Source organism: Camarhynchus parvulus, chromosome 2 (genome assembly GCF_901933205.1).
Source record: "Camarhynchus parvulus chromosome 2, STF_HiC, whole genome shotgun sequence".
Taxonomy (NCBI): Eukaryota; Metazoa; Chordata; class Aves; order Passeriformes; family Thraupidae; genus Camarhynchus; species Camarhynchus parvulus.
In genome coordinates this window covers 47,911,490-47,930,063 of record NC_044572.1, presented here as the reverse complement: position 1 = coordinate 47,930,063, position 18,574 = coordinate 47,911,490, and the positions used below count along the sequence as shown (strand labels likewise).

The 18,574-nt window shown below is 40.8% G+C and overlaps 1 protein-coding gene across 1 annotated transcript; it reads right to left on the bottom strand.

Annotated features, from left to right (window-relative positions):
- Positions 1–17,353: 17,353 nt before the first annotated feature.
- Positions 17,354–18,298, bottom strand: LOC115901266 (probable G-protein coupled receptor 141). Its single transcript, XM_030943761.1, has one exon. It carries the CDS (start codon positions 18,296–18,298, stop codon positions 17,354–17,356), a length of 945 nt encoding a protein of 314 aa, XP_030799621.1.
- Positions 18,299–18,574: the final 276 nt, after the last annotated feature.

The window sequence follows — 18,574 nt, the reverse complement described above, 5'->3', positions numbered from 1 at the left end:
ATTGCCCCTGCCATCAGCCAACCACCTTCTGCTGTGGATGAGAGAATGTTTCCCTTTGAGAGGCATGTCTCCTAATGAGAACAGTGTTAGGAAGAACAGGATGTGAAAGAGAGCTACCAGAACTAAATAAATACAAAATGTCAAAAAATTAAAAAGTTGGAAAGAGAAACAGGAAAGTCTGTGAGGATGAGCAAGGATGTGGAAACAGCAGTCTGTGAGACATTCTCAGGATAGAACCTGAAAGCTTTGAGAGAGCAGTTTCCATTTCTTTCAGACCAGGATTCAGAACAGCAAGGATGCCCATTTTGGACGCTGCATATATTTGTGGGCTTGGAGTAAAAGAAATGTGTGATTGTTCTGTCAGAGCACTGATGGCTAGCAGCTACCTGGGTAATGGTACTCACCAGCTGTGGTTCCAGCATCACCCAATCCCACATAAGGACAGGCTGCTGCCTGACACTGTAGTGAAGGTGGTTGGATGGCAAAATGATAGCTGGGTCTGCAGAAATGCACAGGAAGGTAGTGAACAGCCTGGATGGCAGACACTGATGGTTTCCATGTGTTAGAATGATGATGAAACTACAGCCACAGCCTCTGGGTGAAGCAGTGAAATAGCTGCTGACTTGTCCACAGAGCTTGAAGGAATCCATAAACCTTGAACCACCACGTAATAAAATCAGAAGAGACATGAAGAAATTGCATTCGTCAAGTAGCTGCTTTGTGACAGCCAGAACTCCAGACAGAGCTGAATCAGGTTCTGAGTTCAGAGCTTGGTGCACTCTGTTACTTTCTTGAGTCCAGTCTGACCTTTTTGGATGTAAAGTCAGGCCAAAACCCAGCAAAGATGTTGCACAGATAATTCTCTTGTCACCTTGGGGACAGTGCTGTTGGCTGGCACTGAAACTGCTGAAGGTCAGAAACTGAACTTCTCCACTGATGTTTTCGTACCTCTCAGTCTCTTTTTCCTTGAAACATTCCTTGAAGCTTGTATGTTAATGCTTCTCAGTGTGCTATCTTTGTATCTTCATGTTCTTCTGTTAAATAAATAAAAAATAATTTAAAAATCAGGCAACTCAGCCCTGTAATCTAGGTTTAGTTTTTAGGTTAGCTTGTTATTTGAGTACAGGAGAAAATTTAGTCAGCACATAGTTTGCCTTGACCAGTAGTGAGAATAAAGATTGAAAGAGAAATGTGTTTATACACAGCTGAGACCCAGGTCAAGACTAGAATTGCAAATAGGTTTTAAGGAAGGAAGGGACTGGGCGTATCTGGTTCAACACTGCAGTAAACAGAAGGCAAAGAAGAGTGGAGGTTTCAATTACTGAGATGGAAAAATGAAACAGAAGAAGAAGAAGAAGTACCAGCTGAGCGAAGAGAAACAAGACCTGTTGTGTGTTTGGAGATGGGAACACAAATCTCCGTGGAAGTGTCACTGCTGGTGCCCACGCATGCGTGTAGCAGACTTCCTCTAAGCAGGGACTAGGTCCGCAGTAGAACCCTAACTTCTCCATTTCATGTTTGCATGATTTCCTCTGCTGCCTGCATCAGTCTACAAAAAATATATTGTCTTTTCTGGTCAGTATAAGAGCAACCAAGGCTTCACATTTGGTTTCAAGACATGCTTTCTGTCTTTGAACAGCCATAAAACTCTCCTGTCTTTTGTGACTGGATAGATTTTCAGTTTTAGCTGCTTCCAAATTAGGGTGATAACTGCTGAAAATTTAAATTATTTATTAATATTAATCCTCTATAGCTAGCTGCTTACAAGAACTGAGCTACACATAGGTCATAAACAATGGTAAAATAGGGACCACCTGTGTGTGTTATGCTTTAACATACTGATTTTTCTGGGATTGTTGGTGAAATCACAGTTCTTGCTGTCTCACTCCCACCTTGCCAGACGTGAGTCACAGGTACTGGATAGTAAGAAAATCATACTCCATAGTTAGGGAACATGCAGCATAATCCCTTTAATTTGCCAATCTCACCCACTCATGCATCATGAATAATTCACTAACTTCAGCCAGTAAATGGTCAACAAGTTTAGCAGAACTTTTCAGATTCTTGGACTACTCTTCTAATTACTTCATTGCAGGTTTACTGAGAGATTTCTCAGGCATTGCTAGGATGGAAGAGGCTGTCTGGATTCTCTATTTATTAGGAATCATAATATATAGTTGCCTTTGTCATATCTATTTAGTATGCCTCAAAAGTAGACATTATACTTTGTATAAATAGAAGTAATATGTAATGGATTTCTGTGGAGGAATTTGGCAGAGTATATCACAGGCAGGCTATGACTTACCTTTTACAACAAAGCTGATATTTATTTGGTTTGGTGCAAAGAGAAGAGATTTATTATTATGAATTCAGGAACTTGTCATTATTTTCCTGTCCTGGTACATACCAGTTTAGAAGTAAGTTAGAAGAGTTATTAAATAGCTTTGTCCCACTATTTGGTCTAATTGCCCTCCAACACCTGTAGTGACAATTAAAGTTGTTGTTGCTTTAGTTTACTTCAGAAAATTAATATTATTAGCTATAAAGCAATTTTACTTGGGAACAGCTGCGGAAAACCACAGGTAAGTCAAGGATCTGGCACCAACAGCATAAATTTTTCCTTATCCCAAATGGTTTTCTTTCTGCTTGACCATGCTGCTACTGACTGTCCTTTTCAAGTTTCCCATTGCTACAGTCTCACAGCCTTTCTCAGAAGTCTGTGTTTCAAGGAATAGCCCCACATAATGCTGCTATACCCGGTTTCTCATGTTCTGCTTGATAAATAATGTCACAGCCACAGAGTCTGAATTCTTTCCTGATACTTTGACACAGAATCAACAAGGAATAACCCCACATAATGATGCTATACCTGGTTTCTCATGTTCTGCTTGATAAATAACATCACAGCCACAGTCTGAATTCTTTCCTGATACTTTGACCCAGAATCAACAAGCCTCTTTAGGAATTAGATCCCGGAAACTAATTTTTGCTTGACAAAGAGCTGGGCAAGGCTTAATCTTTATTACACTAAAAAGCAATTAGAAAGGAAGCACACAAGCCAATTAACTCAGGCAGTTAATAAGAAGGATGTGAAGATGCTGGAGCAAGTCCAGAGGAGGCCACAAAATGATCAGAGGGGTGGAGCATCTCTCCTATGAAAACAGGCTGAGAGAGCTGGAGTTGTTCATCCCAGAGAGGAAAATGCTCTGTGGAGACCTTAGAGAACTTTCCAGTACATAAAGGGGCCCTACAAGAAAGATGAAGAGGGACTTTTCACAAGGACACGTAGGGGTAGGATAAGGGTAATGGCAATGGCTTTGAAGTGAAAGAGGAGAGATTTAGATCAGATAGGAGGAAGAAATTCTTTACTGTGAGGGTGGTGAGGCACTGAACAGGTTACACAGAGAAGCTGTGGATGCCTCATTCCTGGAGGTGTTCAAGACTTTGACGGAAGAGCCTTTGAGTAATGTAGTCTAGAGGAAGGTGCTCCTGCTTGTGTCAGGGATGCTGGAACTTGGTGATATTTGAGGTCCCTTCCACACCAAGGCATTCTATGATTCTATGATCAAGTTTTATGTTTGGGTTTTTTCACAAATTCACACTGATACTAAACTCTCCAAGACCTTAAAACTGTGTGTTTGTGGCCACATTTCACAAAAATGAGCCTTAGTTTTACTGAGGCGAGTTTCCCATTTTTCTGAAAGAAAAGCAAGTGCTTATGTTCTGAATAGAGTTGCAGAGAGAGCACTAGAGGACAAGGCTGAGGACTCTAAATACTAAAATGATTGAATTTGTCAGTAAATTAGTTTATAACTTAGATGAGTCTGGTATCTAGAGTCCTGTCATACCAATTTCATCAAAATACGCATCCATAAAAGTCAGTTAACCAAAAAATAAGAAAAAAAAAGGATTTTGAATTATTGAGAATTAGAAGTATCCAATATCAGCTCCATAGGAATGAAACCTGTGAGCAAATCAGAAAAAAAGAATTAGCTTTTATTCTTGTGAGTGTTGGGGGGTAGGGAGTGGGAATGAATATCAATGGCGTGAATTCTAAGATACAAAGGAAATTAAATATATTAAATATGAGTACAAAACAGAACACCTAGAGCACGTCCAAAAAATAGTGATGTTTCATTCTCTTCTCAGGGGTACAAAATGGACTGGTTGTGAAAGGAGAAGGTTTTTTAATTCCTATCACTAAAAAAAAACCTGAATACAAAAACCATGCTGCAAGCTATCAGACTTTTCTGATTTAATTTCCTATGAGATATCCAAAGATGCCTTAAGAAGCAAAAGTGAGTTTGAAATCTGAACATTCTGGCTAGTGGATGTCTCCATAGAAGTTTTTTCCTTCAAGCCCCTTGAGGAAAAGACAGGGTTAGTCCCACAAACAGAGGAGACTCCAAAGCTGAGGCCATTTGGCACTGGACAGAGCCTTGTATTTACGAAAACTGATGCTCTCACCTTCAGAGAGCCTTGTCCATAGAATGACTGCCATTTGCAGAGGAAAATACAGCGGAGAAAAAAGGAGGTCTGCAGCACTCAGCAACAGAAGTGGCTTAAAGCACTGTGCAGACAGAAATAATCTTAATTGTAATCTCTTAAAAAGAGATGCCCACCATATATTTCAAGTGTACTTCTTTCCAATCCCTGCCTTGGAAAAGGTTCTGTTGACTCCTTCAATGACGCCAGTGGCAGCCAGGAATGAACCTCTGTGCTGGCAAGTCCATTATCCATGGTTCCAGCAGAGCAATGTAATTTCTGCTGCCTTTTTTGCTCATTGGGAAATCTCTATGCTTCCATTATGCACACTGTTTACAGGAATGAAATGCAATGAATGCTGTGTGTATGTCTGTTTATAGCCCATACTCTCAGTACATGGCAAAGAGAATATGTACAACCAGCAAAAATGCTCTCATGATAAATTGATCATGATCTTAAGTGCCATCAAGCTGTCTACATAGATCCATTCCATAGCTTTCACTATTTCTTTGTTTCCTCAGTTCAAGGATTTGAGCAATTACTGTAATTGTAAGAATATTTCTACCCTAAAGCATAGATGGGTCATGCAGCTAATTAACATATTTTAACCTAACTCTGTCAAAATGGAATATGTGATAGGTTCCAACTGAACTGTGTATCAGAGTCCTGTTGAATTTATCTTTCCATTATTACAAAAATAGATTGTAGAACAAAAGAATAGGATGGAGGGGAATGTTTAAAATGAAGTGATTAACTTAATTGCTTTTTACTCAACCACCAGTAGTTCCGAGAAATGAAGGATGAGAGAAGCCATTTATTTATTTATTTAACTAGTTATTTAACTCAAGACTGAGAGAGAAAAAAAATTGCCTTAAGTATGATTAATAATAATTTGATCTAAAAAGTAGATGGCAATCAAGGAGGAAGTTTAGCTACACATTTCAAATTTCATAGACCTTTGTGCTTCAATTGTATATTTTCAATGTACAAAATAGAAATAATTGTAGTAGAAATAAGCATCTTTAAGCACATTATATCTAGCTATAATCCTCAAGGCTTAATTAATCAAAAAATTCAAAATTTGGTTCCCTTATATGAGAAGACATAAACTGTCAAAAATAAATCCAGGGATTATGTTCTCAGTTCAAAGGAGGACACTGAAAGGGCCAATTAATTTTCTTCTTACTTTTTTTTTCACTAAGCCTGCTTTTAGGCAAGACTGTCAAAACATTGTTAGCCAGCATAAACCGGTTGCTACCTATGAGAGGATAAGGATTAATTAATTCAGATGTTGTTTTTTAGATCCTTCTGATATTTCAAAATCCCCCTGATTAAAAAATGAATAAATAACAGGCTTTTCCTATTTGAGCCTTAGAAATTTTTTGCTTTGCAAGTTCAAATTTAACAAATTGAATAAAAATAAGATTGTATTAGAATCCAATTTTATTTTCAAAACTGAAGCTCTTAAACCACAAGTTTAAGGAATTTTACAATCTTTTAACTCTTCTTTAAAAATGTGTCTTAAATTCTGGCTGGTAGCTAAACTAAGCCCTCACTCATTTCTCCAGAGGGGTGGGAATGAGAACTGGAAAGGCAAAAGAGAGAAGAAAACTTTTGGGTCAAGGTAAAGGCAGCTTAATAAGTGGAGAGGGATAAAGGGAAACATAAATTAAGCCATGCAAAAGCAGTCATCACTCACCACCAGAAAATGATGCCCAACTGGTCTCTGAGCAGCAGCTACTTTGGCAAAACCCCCCCTTCCCAGTTTTACTGCTGAGTGTGTTGTTACGTGGCATGGGAGACTCTTTTGGACAGTTCAGATCAGCTGTCCCAGCTGCCCCAGCTGCGTCCCCTCCCCACGTCCTGCCCACCCTCAGCCCATGAGCTAGAGGAGCAGACTCATAAAAGAGAGAAGGTGTTGGTGCCATGAAAGCCTGGCTCAGCAAGGGCTACACCACTGGTGTGTTATCAACACTGTTTTGCCACTAATCTAAAACACAGCACCATATGGGCAGCTCTGGAGAAAAATTGCTCTGTCCCAGCCAGAGCCAGTACAGGAAAAGAAAAACACAGTTGTGAAGAAAACTGTTTAAATATTCTGGATATGTAATAAAATATTAATGATTTCAAAATGAAAGTTTTTGTTTGGAAAAAATTTTAAAAGTGAGTTGCAAAGCTTGTCTGGAATATGGATTAATCAAGGAAAAAAGTCTTTCTAGGTTAAACCTTCCTCTGAATGATCCAGTAAGGACAACACTTACTTAATATTTTCCTAAAAACATCTGTCTCTGGTAGAAAAACTCTCACTTGGCAGAAGAAGACAGGGACAGAGTGGGGTATGTTAAAAAGTGTTTGGTCACTGGAAGACGGGGCATATCAGGTGAGCAAGGGTGTGAGGGTCAAACATGGCACTGAAAGACTTCCAAAGAGCTGCCAGGAGAAGCTGGCAGTGAGTTGATGGCAAAGCTCCTCAGTGCTGGATCTAGCAACCTCCAGCATCCCACCATGAGCAGTGTAACAGGAGAGAGCTTTGTGGAGAGCATGGAGTGGAAGGAAGGAGTAATGTGCTGGCAGCTGGAGCTGCTGTTTGTAGGGACCTCAGCAGGCTGGGGGAATGGTGGTCAGCCTCCCACCCGCTGTAATTTAGTTAATTGTTCCTTGGCCCAGCAAGCTGTGTGGTTGTTGGTTAAAATATGATTTGAAAAGAAGAAGGTTAGATTATGGAACCCCATGTGTGTTGTTTGTCAGATCACTTTATTCTTTCTTAATAAGGGGTTTGGGTACAACGAATGAATTTTGGATTAGGAGCACTTAGGGGGAGCAGAAGGGCAGCACCAATCTCTTCACTCCAGTAACCAGCAACAGGGCTCAAGGGAATGGCTTCAAGCTGTCAGAAGAAGTTCAAGTTGGACATTAGGAAAAGGTTCTTCACCCACAGAATGGTCGAGCACTGGAATTGACTTCCCAGGAAATGGTCATTCCTGAGCTTGCCAGAGCTCAGGAAACATTTGGACGATGCTCTCAGGCACATGGTGTGATCCTTGGGGCTGTCCTGTGCAGGACCAGGAGTTGGACTTTGTACCCTATGGGTCCTTTTCATTTCAGGGTATTCTTGTCCTGGAGCTGTGGTAGAGGAGGTTTAAGTTGCATATTAGAAAAGGTTCTTCACCCAGAGGGTGGTGGTTGGACACTGGAACATGGTCCCCAGGGAAGTCGTCACAGTACCAGCCTGACAGAGTTCAAGAAGCATTTGTACAACACTCTCAGGCTCATCATGGGTGTGATTCTTTGGGTGTCCAGTGCAGGGACAGAAGTTGGTCTCGGTGATTCTTGAGGGTCTCTTCCAACTCAGCATATTCTATTGAATCTGGTATTCATTCCAGAATGGTGTAGCTGTGAGTCAGGAGGCTCACAGCTCCAACACCAGGGAAGGTGTTTGGAATCTCCATCCTTAGATTTTTTGAAACACAACTGGACTCAGTTCTGGGCAGTCTCACCTAACTTTTGAGTTTAGCCATGCTTTGAGCAGAGGATAGGACTGGGTGATCTTGAGAGATCACTTGCTATCCATTTTTGGCTGTGGTCTAAGCTCTTCTCAGCAGTACAGAGGGGAATCTTCCCTCCACACCTTAACTTTGTGTTCGCAAGTTTGTGAAGGTTCAAGTTACTAAAATTGGTTACTAAATGTAGTTGCTAACTGGCAGCAATTACTAACATGGAACATTTTGTAACATAAATTTAAGTTATCATTTGCTCCTACGCACATCCTGACCTCCAGAACAAGATTTTGTCCTTGCTATTATTGTATCATCTCAGGATTTTTCTGTTCTAGCAAAAACACTCTTGACATTAAACTATGTGAAACCACCTTGGTCCAACATAATTATTGCTTTTGTCATTTTTACTTCACGAGTACTGCAGTGGTTTCACACTCCTACACATTTTTGTAAAAGATGTTGTTATGGTGATACATTTCACACGCTGTATTTCTTCGTACATCTCTGCTACCACTCTTTTGTGTCCCCTGTGTACTTAAATATGATCATGAGTGACCAGTTTGGGGTATTTCATCAAGAAACAGCTGAGACCTTTTTGCAGCTTCTATTTTGTCACAGCCTGGATTTTCTTATTTCTCTGTGAATTAACTGCCTTGTCATGTGTTTTATTTGTTCTTCTAATTTTGCAGCTTCCCATGCTTCACATCCATTGGGGTGTTAAGTTTGGTGGTGTTTGCCATCCTTGCTTTATTGTCCACACCCCACTGCTGCATTACAAAATGCTCTAACTCTTCAAAAGAACCAGAGAAGGCTCAGCCTTTCAAACTGCTTAGTTGACTGAACATTAATACTGCTCAGTGAAACAGGTATCAGCTCAGATTTACAGTCTCCTCTCAGTGGCAGGCAGAGTGAGAACTCCATTTTCAAGTGTGGTTATTTTTCATTTTGTTATTTGTGACTGAGTTTCCAGGCTGATTATTGTTGAGACAAAGTAAAGTGCACAAAAGTGTGCAACATCCATTCAGCAGCCCTGAAAGGAGCATATTCTTGAATATCAGAGCAGTGCTACAGTAAATTGCCTCTTTATTTATATAACAGAGCATACAGAGGAGATAACAGCAGAGCTAATGAGACTCTGCATATATATGGGTTACATTAGTAATGAGAAACAGCTCCACTAATTAACTCTGCTCCCTAATGAAATTAAATTTATGCTATAAAAGACTTTTACAATAAAGTCAATACAAACCCGAAGTATATCAGTTTCTAACTCCTTCATTATGGCAGGGTGACATAAACAATATAATGATTTTATATTGGCATGGGACAGTAAGCATTGTTGGTAGACTGAGCTTGTTCCAGTTTCCACAAAAAGCCCCAATAGCTTCCTTTCCTCATCCCTTCCTTTCCTGCACACATGCAGACTGGTAAATCAGTGAACTATTATTTCTCAGCTTTTAAGGTAATTTTTGAAAAAAACTTGACACATAAATTGATACATGTAAATTCATTAAAAGCAATATAAGATCAACTTGTAAGCTTGAATTTTCTTCCCAACTGATGAGCTGAGTTCTTAGCAAACTTCACAAAGCATATTCCCACGGACTGCTCCTATGAATTATCATCTGCCTGATAATCATTAAGCATCTCCTTACTGTGCTGTTTGGATGGTCTGCTAGCTCTTTTCTTCTACAATATCCTGGTTTTCCATGCTTGAAGCTGAGCTGAGACCACAAATACTTTAGTTCTTGCATTACCTGAGTAAATATTTTTGTTCCATCATGATCCTGCAATATAAGAGTTGTCAAAAGTGAGAGAGATGTCAGGAAGTCATAGAACCACACCAGCTCCTTTTTTTTGTTGCAAGTGGATGGAAAACACAAAATTTGGTGATGAACTCGTGCATCATTATCACTTCAAGCTGCCCAGACACGTGGACTGCATGTTGACCGTCAATTTACCCTATGCTAAGTTCTTCTTGTTCAGAACAGACCAGTCAGGAAATCATTCCAAGTAGTGCCTTCTCTTTTCTTAGCACACTACACAGAAGGATTTGAAGTGCTCAACAGCATCTCTGGTGATGTTTGCATACTTAGATGAGCAAATGTTCCATGGCACAGTCGTGGCCGCCATGGCCATATGTGTTTTTATGATTATATTGCACATATCCTCGATGTTCACATGAAGGAGACTCCTCTTCTCTTTGTCTGCTCTCAGTCAACTTCTCAGCGTGTCCACACTAGAATTTCATATCTGAAATGGGGCACGTGGTAAGCAGTTTATTAGAAATAATTCTGTGTATGTAAATGGGGAAAGCACTGACATGTACATCTAGACTTAAAAAACCAGAGGGAGTGTGTTCTCCATACTTACTTTCTAAGCAGATAGTATTCATGGCTAAACTTTGACTTGGGATTCTGTATTTCTTGTCTTTATTCTAGCAATAGTTGCACAATACTCTCTCTTTGGGATTACATACATGGAGCATTTCTTACTCTTTTTGTACAGTTGTTCTCTAAATTTAAGTTGAAAATCCTGGGGCAGCTTCAGGAATGATTACTCAGCAATTAAAGAGAAATCTGATTCAACTCCCTCTTTATGTACAACTGCTCTTGCATCAATTTCTGATGCATTACAGCCATATTATGAAACCACACATTTTACAAAAATGATAACATTTTCAATTATTTCTCAGAATGACTTCCAGTTATTTTGCAAAATGACAGAAAATAGTAGGCATGCATTATGCAAAATATCCAACTTCTAGCTTTTTGAACTTGTTGGTTTAAAAGATAACAGAAAGAGCTCTTTTCATTTTATTACCCAGACTATTTAAAACCCCACAGTATATTACAGAGAACACTATATATTATATTTTCTAAAATAAAGACTCTTCTGACAAGAACTCTGTAAAATGTACAGGGGTTTTAAATTTTTTGTTCCTTGGATTGATATTTGACCTGACCTTCCTCTATCACTAGTAGAACAGTAGTGATAAAAGGTCACGTTTTGTGAAATGCTGGAAACCATTAGGTATTTCAGGTGGCAGCCAAGCAAAGGATGTGGTCCAGGGGTGTAATAAAATGACAATTATTTTCTGAAATACCTAAACCTAGTCATATTATGTAGCTGAAACTGTCATTTCATGAAAGAACTGCAAATTGCCAAGCTTATTTTTTTTTTAATAGCCACTTTCACAGATTCATGATATTATATACAGGTTGTCTGCTGTTCAGGTGTAAACTTCTCAAGGCCAGTCCACTATAAAGACAGTTTTATTCTTGCAAGCTGAATTTAACTTATACACTGCTTTTCCCTATGTGAAACTTTGTGATGCTATATCTAATGTACAGACACATTTCATGTCTTGAGAGGATTCTCCTCCAGCTGCTCATTCTGTAGCAGAGGACAGGGACTGTAGTCTATCTCCATGTGTGTGGAATTTGCATCCATTTGTGCTTCTCTCCATGCAGCCTCCAGACACGTGAGACTCTCCTCTCCAAGGGTATGATTGAAGGTTTTCTGTCACATTTTCCCATTAATGCAAACACAGCCCGCCCTTTCTTATTTTCTCTCACATTTTTGTAGTTATTTTAATGGTGAAGTCTCTGTGAGCTCTCACTCCACTGAGGAAAAGCACTGGGAAGACAAAGTCCAATGTTGCAATTCTTACATGCTGTCATTAGAGATTGTGGTGCCACCACTCCATGAGGGTATGCCTACCCCCTCAACCATGGGCTGGCTGTTGTGTTTCTCCATGCTGTAGAACTCTAAAGCAGATTCGGGACTATGAGTTCTTTTCCATGAGTCCTTCCCTTAGCATGTGCCCTGGATGCCCAAGCAAATTGTATTCTATTTGCCATCTGTATGGCAGTTGTCTTCTGTTAAGTGGGCAGTTTTCCTTATCTCTTCCAGAACCACTCCTCCCTCCGGGGAGACATCTGCTGATAACAGGCTACTGAATGTCACTGCATGACTGATAAGAACTATAGCATTCCATTGTGAGATGCTCTGCCCAGAGGGAGGAGCAAAGCATTCCTACCTGGATATAATCTTGAGCTTCTGGAACACCATCACGGCTTCTCTACTGGATTTCCCAGAGGAACAGCTGCCTCTTCCACTGGATCTTCAGAGGAAAACTACACCCATTCTACAAGATCCTTGCTCCAACAGAACCACACCTGACACCTCAGGAGGACTGCAGCCACAATTCCAATTGGACTGCTACCAGCACCCTGACCAACAGGGTGCCAGGTTGTGTTCTGACTCTGTCAATGTTGTTTTGGTTTTACTGCATTGTTTCTTTTATCTTTTTATCTTCTTCCCTATTAAAGATCTGCTATTCCTGCTCTCATATCTGTTACCTGAGAACCCCTTAATTTAAAATTTATAGCAATTTGGAGGGAGGGAGTTTACATTTTCCATTTCAGGGGAGGCTTACATTTTTCCCTTTCAGGGGAGGTTTACATTCTCCATTTCAGGGGAGGCTTCTGCCTTCCTTAGCAGACACCTGTCTTTCCAAACCAAAACAGCGTGTGTTCCCCATCTAACACAAATCAGGGTTTTGCTTCCTGCAGGTTTGGATGAAGCATTTGAGTATGCTATCAAATTTCTCTGCCAATGTGTCTCTTGCCTCTATTGTTGGCATTGGGCATGTGTCCCCTCCTGATTATGACCCTGCTATGGGTGGGGTTGCCTCTGGATTTGAGCCCCCAGCTGGCTCTGCATTACCCTTCCCAGCTATGGACCTGGCACCATTTCCATTTAGAAAGACCTGAGTCATGTGAGCCTACTGGTCCGAAGTTCAACAAAGGAAAATGCAGGGTCCTGCACCTGGGGGAAAATAACCCCTGCACCAGTGCAGGCTGGGGGTCAGCCTGATGGAAAGCAGCTCTGCAGAAAAGGACCTGGGTGTCCACGAGGCTGCAAGGCCCTTGTGGCCAAGATAGACATTGGTTTAGGAAGAGCTTTGCCAGCAGGTCTGGGGAGGTGATCCTGTCCCTCTACTCGGGCCTGGCTAGGCCACACCTGGAGTGCTGTGTCCAGTTCTGGGTTCTTTGGTGCAAGGGAGACATAGAGTTCTGGAACAGGTCTGGTAAAGGGCTATGATGAGCACCTCTACAGTTCCACTGGAGTCTCTCCTTTATGAGGCCAGGCTGAGAGAACTGGGCTTGTTCAGCCTGAGAAGTGATGTCTGAAAGGGGCCCTCATCAATTTTTTATCTGAAGGGAAGGTGCTGACAGGATGGAGCCAGGCTCTTCTCAGTGGCGCCAAGAGCTAGGACACAAGGCAATGGGCAGAAATCAATGCGCAGGAAATTCCTTCTGAATATGAAGAGGAACTTCTTCACTGTGCTGTGACCATGCACTGGAACAGATTACCCAGAGAAGTTGTGGAGTCCGTCTTACTGGAGCTATCAAGAACCATCTGGATGCAATCCTCTGTTATGTCCTCTAGGATGACTCCGCTTGAGCAGGGAGGATGGATCAGGTGGCCCACTGTGGGCCTTTCCTACCTTACCCAGTCTTTGATTTTGTGATTCTGAGCCCCAGCCACACGTGAGTGACACACAATTCCTTGAGGGCACAGCTGGAAGCGCTGATGAGCAAAACCAGCCTGGCACTCCTGAACTGGAGGCATTGCTGGGAAAGAGGGAAGTTACTGGTTGAGGGTGAAAGCAGCCAGCTGGCACATCTGCTGCCTCACCAGAGGAAAGAGGATTACATATTACTTATAGTTAGCCTCAAGGGAATGGACACTGTATATTATCTTTATTGGTATTTCTCTATTCAGCAAAAAATTTGGTTTATTAAGCAGCTGTTCGCAAGTGAGGAAAAATTACTTCACTGAGTGTCAGAAAGTTTAGTTTGATTTTCTTAAATTTTTGTCTGGGAAGTCAAGCTGGTGTTTTATTAATGACCCCTTGACTTTTGAAACCAGCCCTTGTTTCCAATCAAGTCCTAGCCATAGGGTTTACTTACAGGGAAAATGCACGCCAAGTCCTATTTCTCTGAAAACAGCAGAAATGAGTGACTTTATGGGTCAGAAATGTCTAATTCTGCAATTCTGTTGAGGTTTTTGTTCAGAAACTGCTGCCTCTGCTGCCTTCAGGGTTTTTTATGCCCAGGTCTCTCTACCCCTGAGGAAAGCATAAAGTGCCTGAAACCCCCAAACCCCCTTTCTTGGCTTGCAGCAATGGAGGTACCTTCTTCCTCAACCAGTACTTTTAGTCTAAGGCACCCTGGTTATTGGGAACACATGGAAATGGAAATGTCAGGTGACATAGACTGTGGAAAACTGCCTGAAAAGATCAGTATCCTAAGGGGAATTAGACAAGTAGGATTACAGCTTATAAAAGCCTCAAGTCAGGATTGCTGCAAAATGCAGTCTTTGCTGTATTTGTTCTTGCCTTGACTTGACTTTCCATGATTCCCTGGTGAGCTAGAGAGGGAACTGATGCAGCTGAAAGACACTCAGGAGGCAAATTCCAGCCTTATGGAAAGAACGATGCAGGAGTGGGAACAAGGAGGGCTGAGGGCAGGTTTGCTCCCATCAGCAAGAGTGCCACTTTTTAGCAACTTTAAGGATTAAATAAATAACCTGAGATGAAGGTCAGAGACACAGTCACCTTAACTTGTTGCTGTGTAGCAGAAGTATGCTGATATTCTGGTAACTGGAGGTAACTGGAAATTCCCCTTCTTCTATAGTGGTCAACAGTTAAGGGAGTTCATTCTCTCAGGGCAGGGGAAGGCTTTCTCTGACAGACACTGGCTCTCACAAAGCAAGACAAGTGGTAGACATAAAGTTTATGCATAGACAGTCTCATAAAAAGCATGACTTGGTGCTGGATAACATCACCAACTTAAATCATGTGATTATTGGACCCCCTAATTAGCTTGTTATCATGCTGAGTTAGTATTAACATCATTAGCAGCAAATTTTATTAGAGGGAAAAATGCCACTACTATTTTTTGTGATGCTATGGTGCAGGCTACTGTGAAAGTTTGCATTTTTACAGGAATTAAATTACTTATGATTTAAACACATGGAAAACCAAGATTTGATGGTCTGTATAGTTGGGAGGTTTTTAAAATCATGTTTTATGTTTCATTCCAAATGCAGATATAAAATACTTCTAATTTATGTCCATTTTTGTAGGAGGACTTTAATTTTTCAGTACATAGTAATTTTGTTTGTTAATAACTTTATTATAGTAGAAGGGTTATAATATAATGTTATAAAGTTATGCAGTGCCTACAGAATGCATGCAAGGCATTTTCTTTAACCAACCACTTTGCTATGGGAGGAAACAAAAATGTTATGCCAATTTCCATCCTCTCCCGCCACAAGGAGAATATGATTTGTTTGTGTAGCTTCAAAACAAATCTGGATAATAGCAGTTTAATGCTTTCTTTATGACACACAGTTAACTAGTAGTAAGCTACGCATCCAAGTTGATTCCCTCCATGTTTTGAAAGTAGTTCCCCAGCTACTGTTGAATCTGGCTGGTAGTTGTCTTCCTTTTTACTGTGATCCTTTGGGAACAAACGCCTTCTTGGACAGATTTTTCTCAGGTACGCACACACTGCAAGCTCTCACATTTCTTTCTTAACAGATGTGGTCCAGGCTGTTTGCCAAGGATGAGCCATGAGACCTGCCCAACACCTCATTTGTGTTACGGACTTCAGTGATTTCCACCTTTTGGTGTTGTACAGCATGACTCATACTCTGACCTGAAAATACCTTTTTATGATCAAATATCCTGATAGATATAAAGAACCTTGAAGCAAGAAGGAAGGAGGACAAGGCAGAAAGACTACAGAAGAGATGAGATCCCATGAAGTAACCATCTTGGTGGGACCAAAAGCAATGAGCGCAGCAATAACATTGCACAGGTACAACAAGATCAACCAATTGTTATTTTATTGCTGTCTGATGTGCAAGAGATGTTGAAGGTGAAGCAGAAAGGAATGGAGAGATCCACAAGGGTGAAAAGGTGGATTTCAACAGCATCATGAGGAGAGACTCCCGTGGAAATTGATCAGCTGATAACCTCTAATTAGTTAAATGATTAAATTATTATCCCACTAACTCTAGATGAAAAAATGTGACCTTATGCAAACGGCAAGAAAAATAAAGATGTATTAGCCATTGATGTCTTGCATTAGAGGACTTGAGATTTATATTCTTTTTTAGGGATAGGTATAAAGCAGCTGAGCTATTAAAGCCTCAATGTCTCTGGCAGAAATATTTTACCAAATTTTTCATCTTTTGTAGTGGAATTTATTTCTGTCCTCGGAGACAGCAAGTGGCAATGGCTCACTGAGATGTAATACGCTTTTTAGCTACACTAGGTCTATTAGCTTTTTCCATCCCTCCAATCCAAGCAGCAACATTTTCATTCCTTCCATCAGTACAGGGTCCAAAATTTATAGAATTGCTTTCAAGCTAAACACACTGTGAGTAACTACTTGTAAACTTTATAAATGCACAAAATCAACATAAGATTTACAAAAAAATATTGCTACCTTGGATACCTAAGATATTTGTCTTTTGAAGAGAAGACAAATTCTTTCTGAATGATCTAAAAAAATTTGTCCTGACTGTAAAATATTACTTTTAATTGAAAAAAATTGTGAATAATAATACAGGCTTTTGTTTGAACTTGCAATATCCATTTCAGTAATAGTGTATAATTTTTTAGACATTTTTCATAATGTGAGAAAGATAAAATTCTTTTCTGCTGCAGTGATACCATCTCAAAAAGTGATTTTGAGAAAATATTTTAAGAAATAACTATCTATCACTGATTTAGTTTTAAATAGCTGGCTTAATAGTTCAATTCACTTAAAAAGTTATGCTTAACAGTAAAGAAACAGACCTACTCCGGAAGAGCAATATCTTCCCTGATATTTTATGAGAGCTTGTGAGAAATAAATATGAAATATATGGGAAAATGATATAGATCTTTAAGTTTCAAAAATCTGTACCTTAGTCCATATAAACCAGCTTCCTCATTTGTGTTTCTACATTGCAATTCTCAAGTCTCCTCCTAGCACCTTTGACTTCACAAATCTTGATGTAAAAACAGTAAGAGAGAAGAGCCCATGGTCTTTCTTTCCTCTCCACCAGGTCCATCCACAACTCACTGGGTAGCACCATGAGGAAATTGCTGAGGTCACCTTCCTGTTTACTAGCTGAGACCCTGGGGGCAGTTTGTTCCATTACTTCAGGAAGCTGATGTGCAAAGCCCTGTGTGGATGTACTGTACCATTTCCAGAGCACATCCTCAACTTGCTGAGGAGTGAGTTTGCCATGTCTGTCCATCACCGTCCTCTCCTAGGTCCTGCACATGCTGCAGGAGGCTGATGCTAGCAGCAAAACAACCTCCTGTGGAGCATCCCCACATTTTGCTTGAAGAAGCGGCTTCCACTCAGCACAAATGACAGCAGGTCCAGACAGCTCAGGGCAGTCAGGCTCAAAAAAACCTCGTTGTAGCTTTCTAACTGGTCAAAATCACTCACATACTGTATGTAGTAGGCCCTGAACAGGTGATAGGGAAGGAACCAAATTATGATGATCCAGATGAAAATCAAGTTTTTCACCTGGGCCCAGAATTCTTGGTGTGAACAGAGGGAGGTGGAAAATTTTCTTGCCACTTTTACAAGGATAAAAATCTGCAAGCTCAAGAGGACACAAGAAATGAGGGCAACAGCTACAATTAGGGTGTAGTTCAGGGCTTTCACACTCTCGTGCTGTAGCTCTTTGTGGAACTTGAAGCATGTTGTATTATTGTACAAGCCTGAGCGTCCATACTCGAAGTAGAAGAGTGGCACCCCAAAGACCATGACGAAGAGCCACACGGCAGCGCTCGCCCCAATGGCGTGCAGCTTCCTGTAAAACTCCACCTTGTCCTTCCACTGAAAGAAGACGAGCCACCGGATCACCAGCGTGATCACATAGAATATGAAGGTCAGGTACATGTGGATGTGCACCATGGCACTCACCATCTTGCAAAATGGCATGTCAAAGACCCACTTCTTTTTGACGTAGTAGTGCAGGCGGAAGGGCACCGTGAAGAGGAGGAGGCTGTGCACAACCACCAGGTTAATGATGGCAGTCGTGGTCACAGACAGAGTGTTCATCTTGAGCAGCACAAAGGACATTGTGATGGACCCAATTCCACCTCCAGCCAAGGCAACCAAGTAGACAGTGACCAGTATGGCACTCACGGTGCTGGTGTGAACGAAGGCGGAAGAGGAGTCACTGCTGTTCCTGGTTCCTTCAGTCATGTTCCTGAAATCTTCCTGGAACATATTCTGGAAATGGAAGAATACAGAAAGACTAAGATAAGGTAGGAATGAGATGGCCTACCTAAAAAGCCAGAAGGACTTCCCACCTGTCTCTTGCTAAAGGAATAATCCTGAAATCTCACAGATGGCATCAATAGCTGTAAGATGTACTTTTATCCAAACATCCTCCAGCCTAACAAAAAATGGATGAGAAGGTTGGGCAGAGAACTGCTCTAGTCCTTATGACATTTCCAGCCATACTCCTAAAAACGAGCAAGAAACAATAATATATGGGGAGAA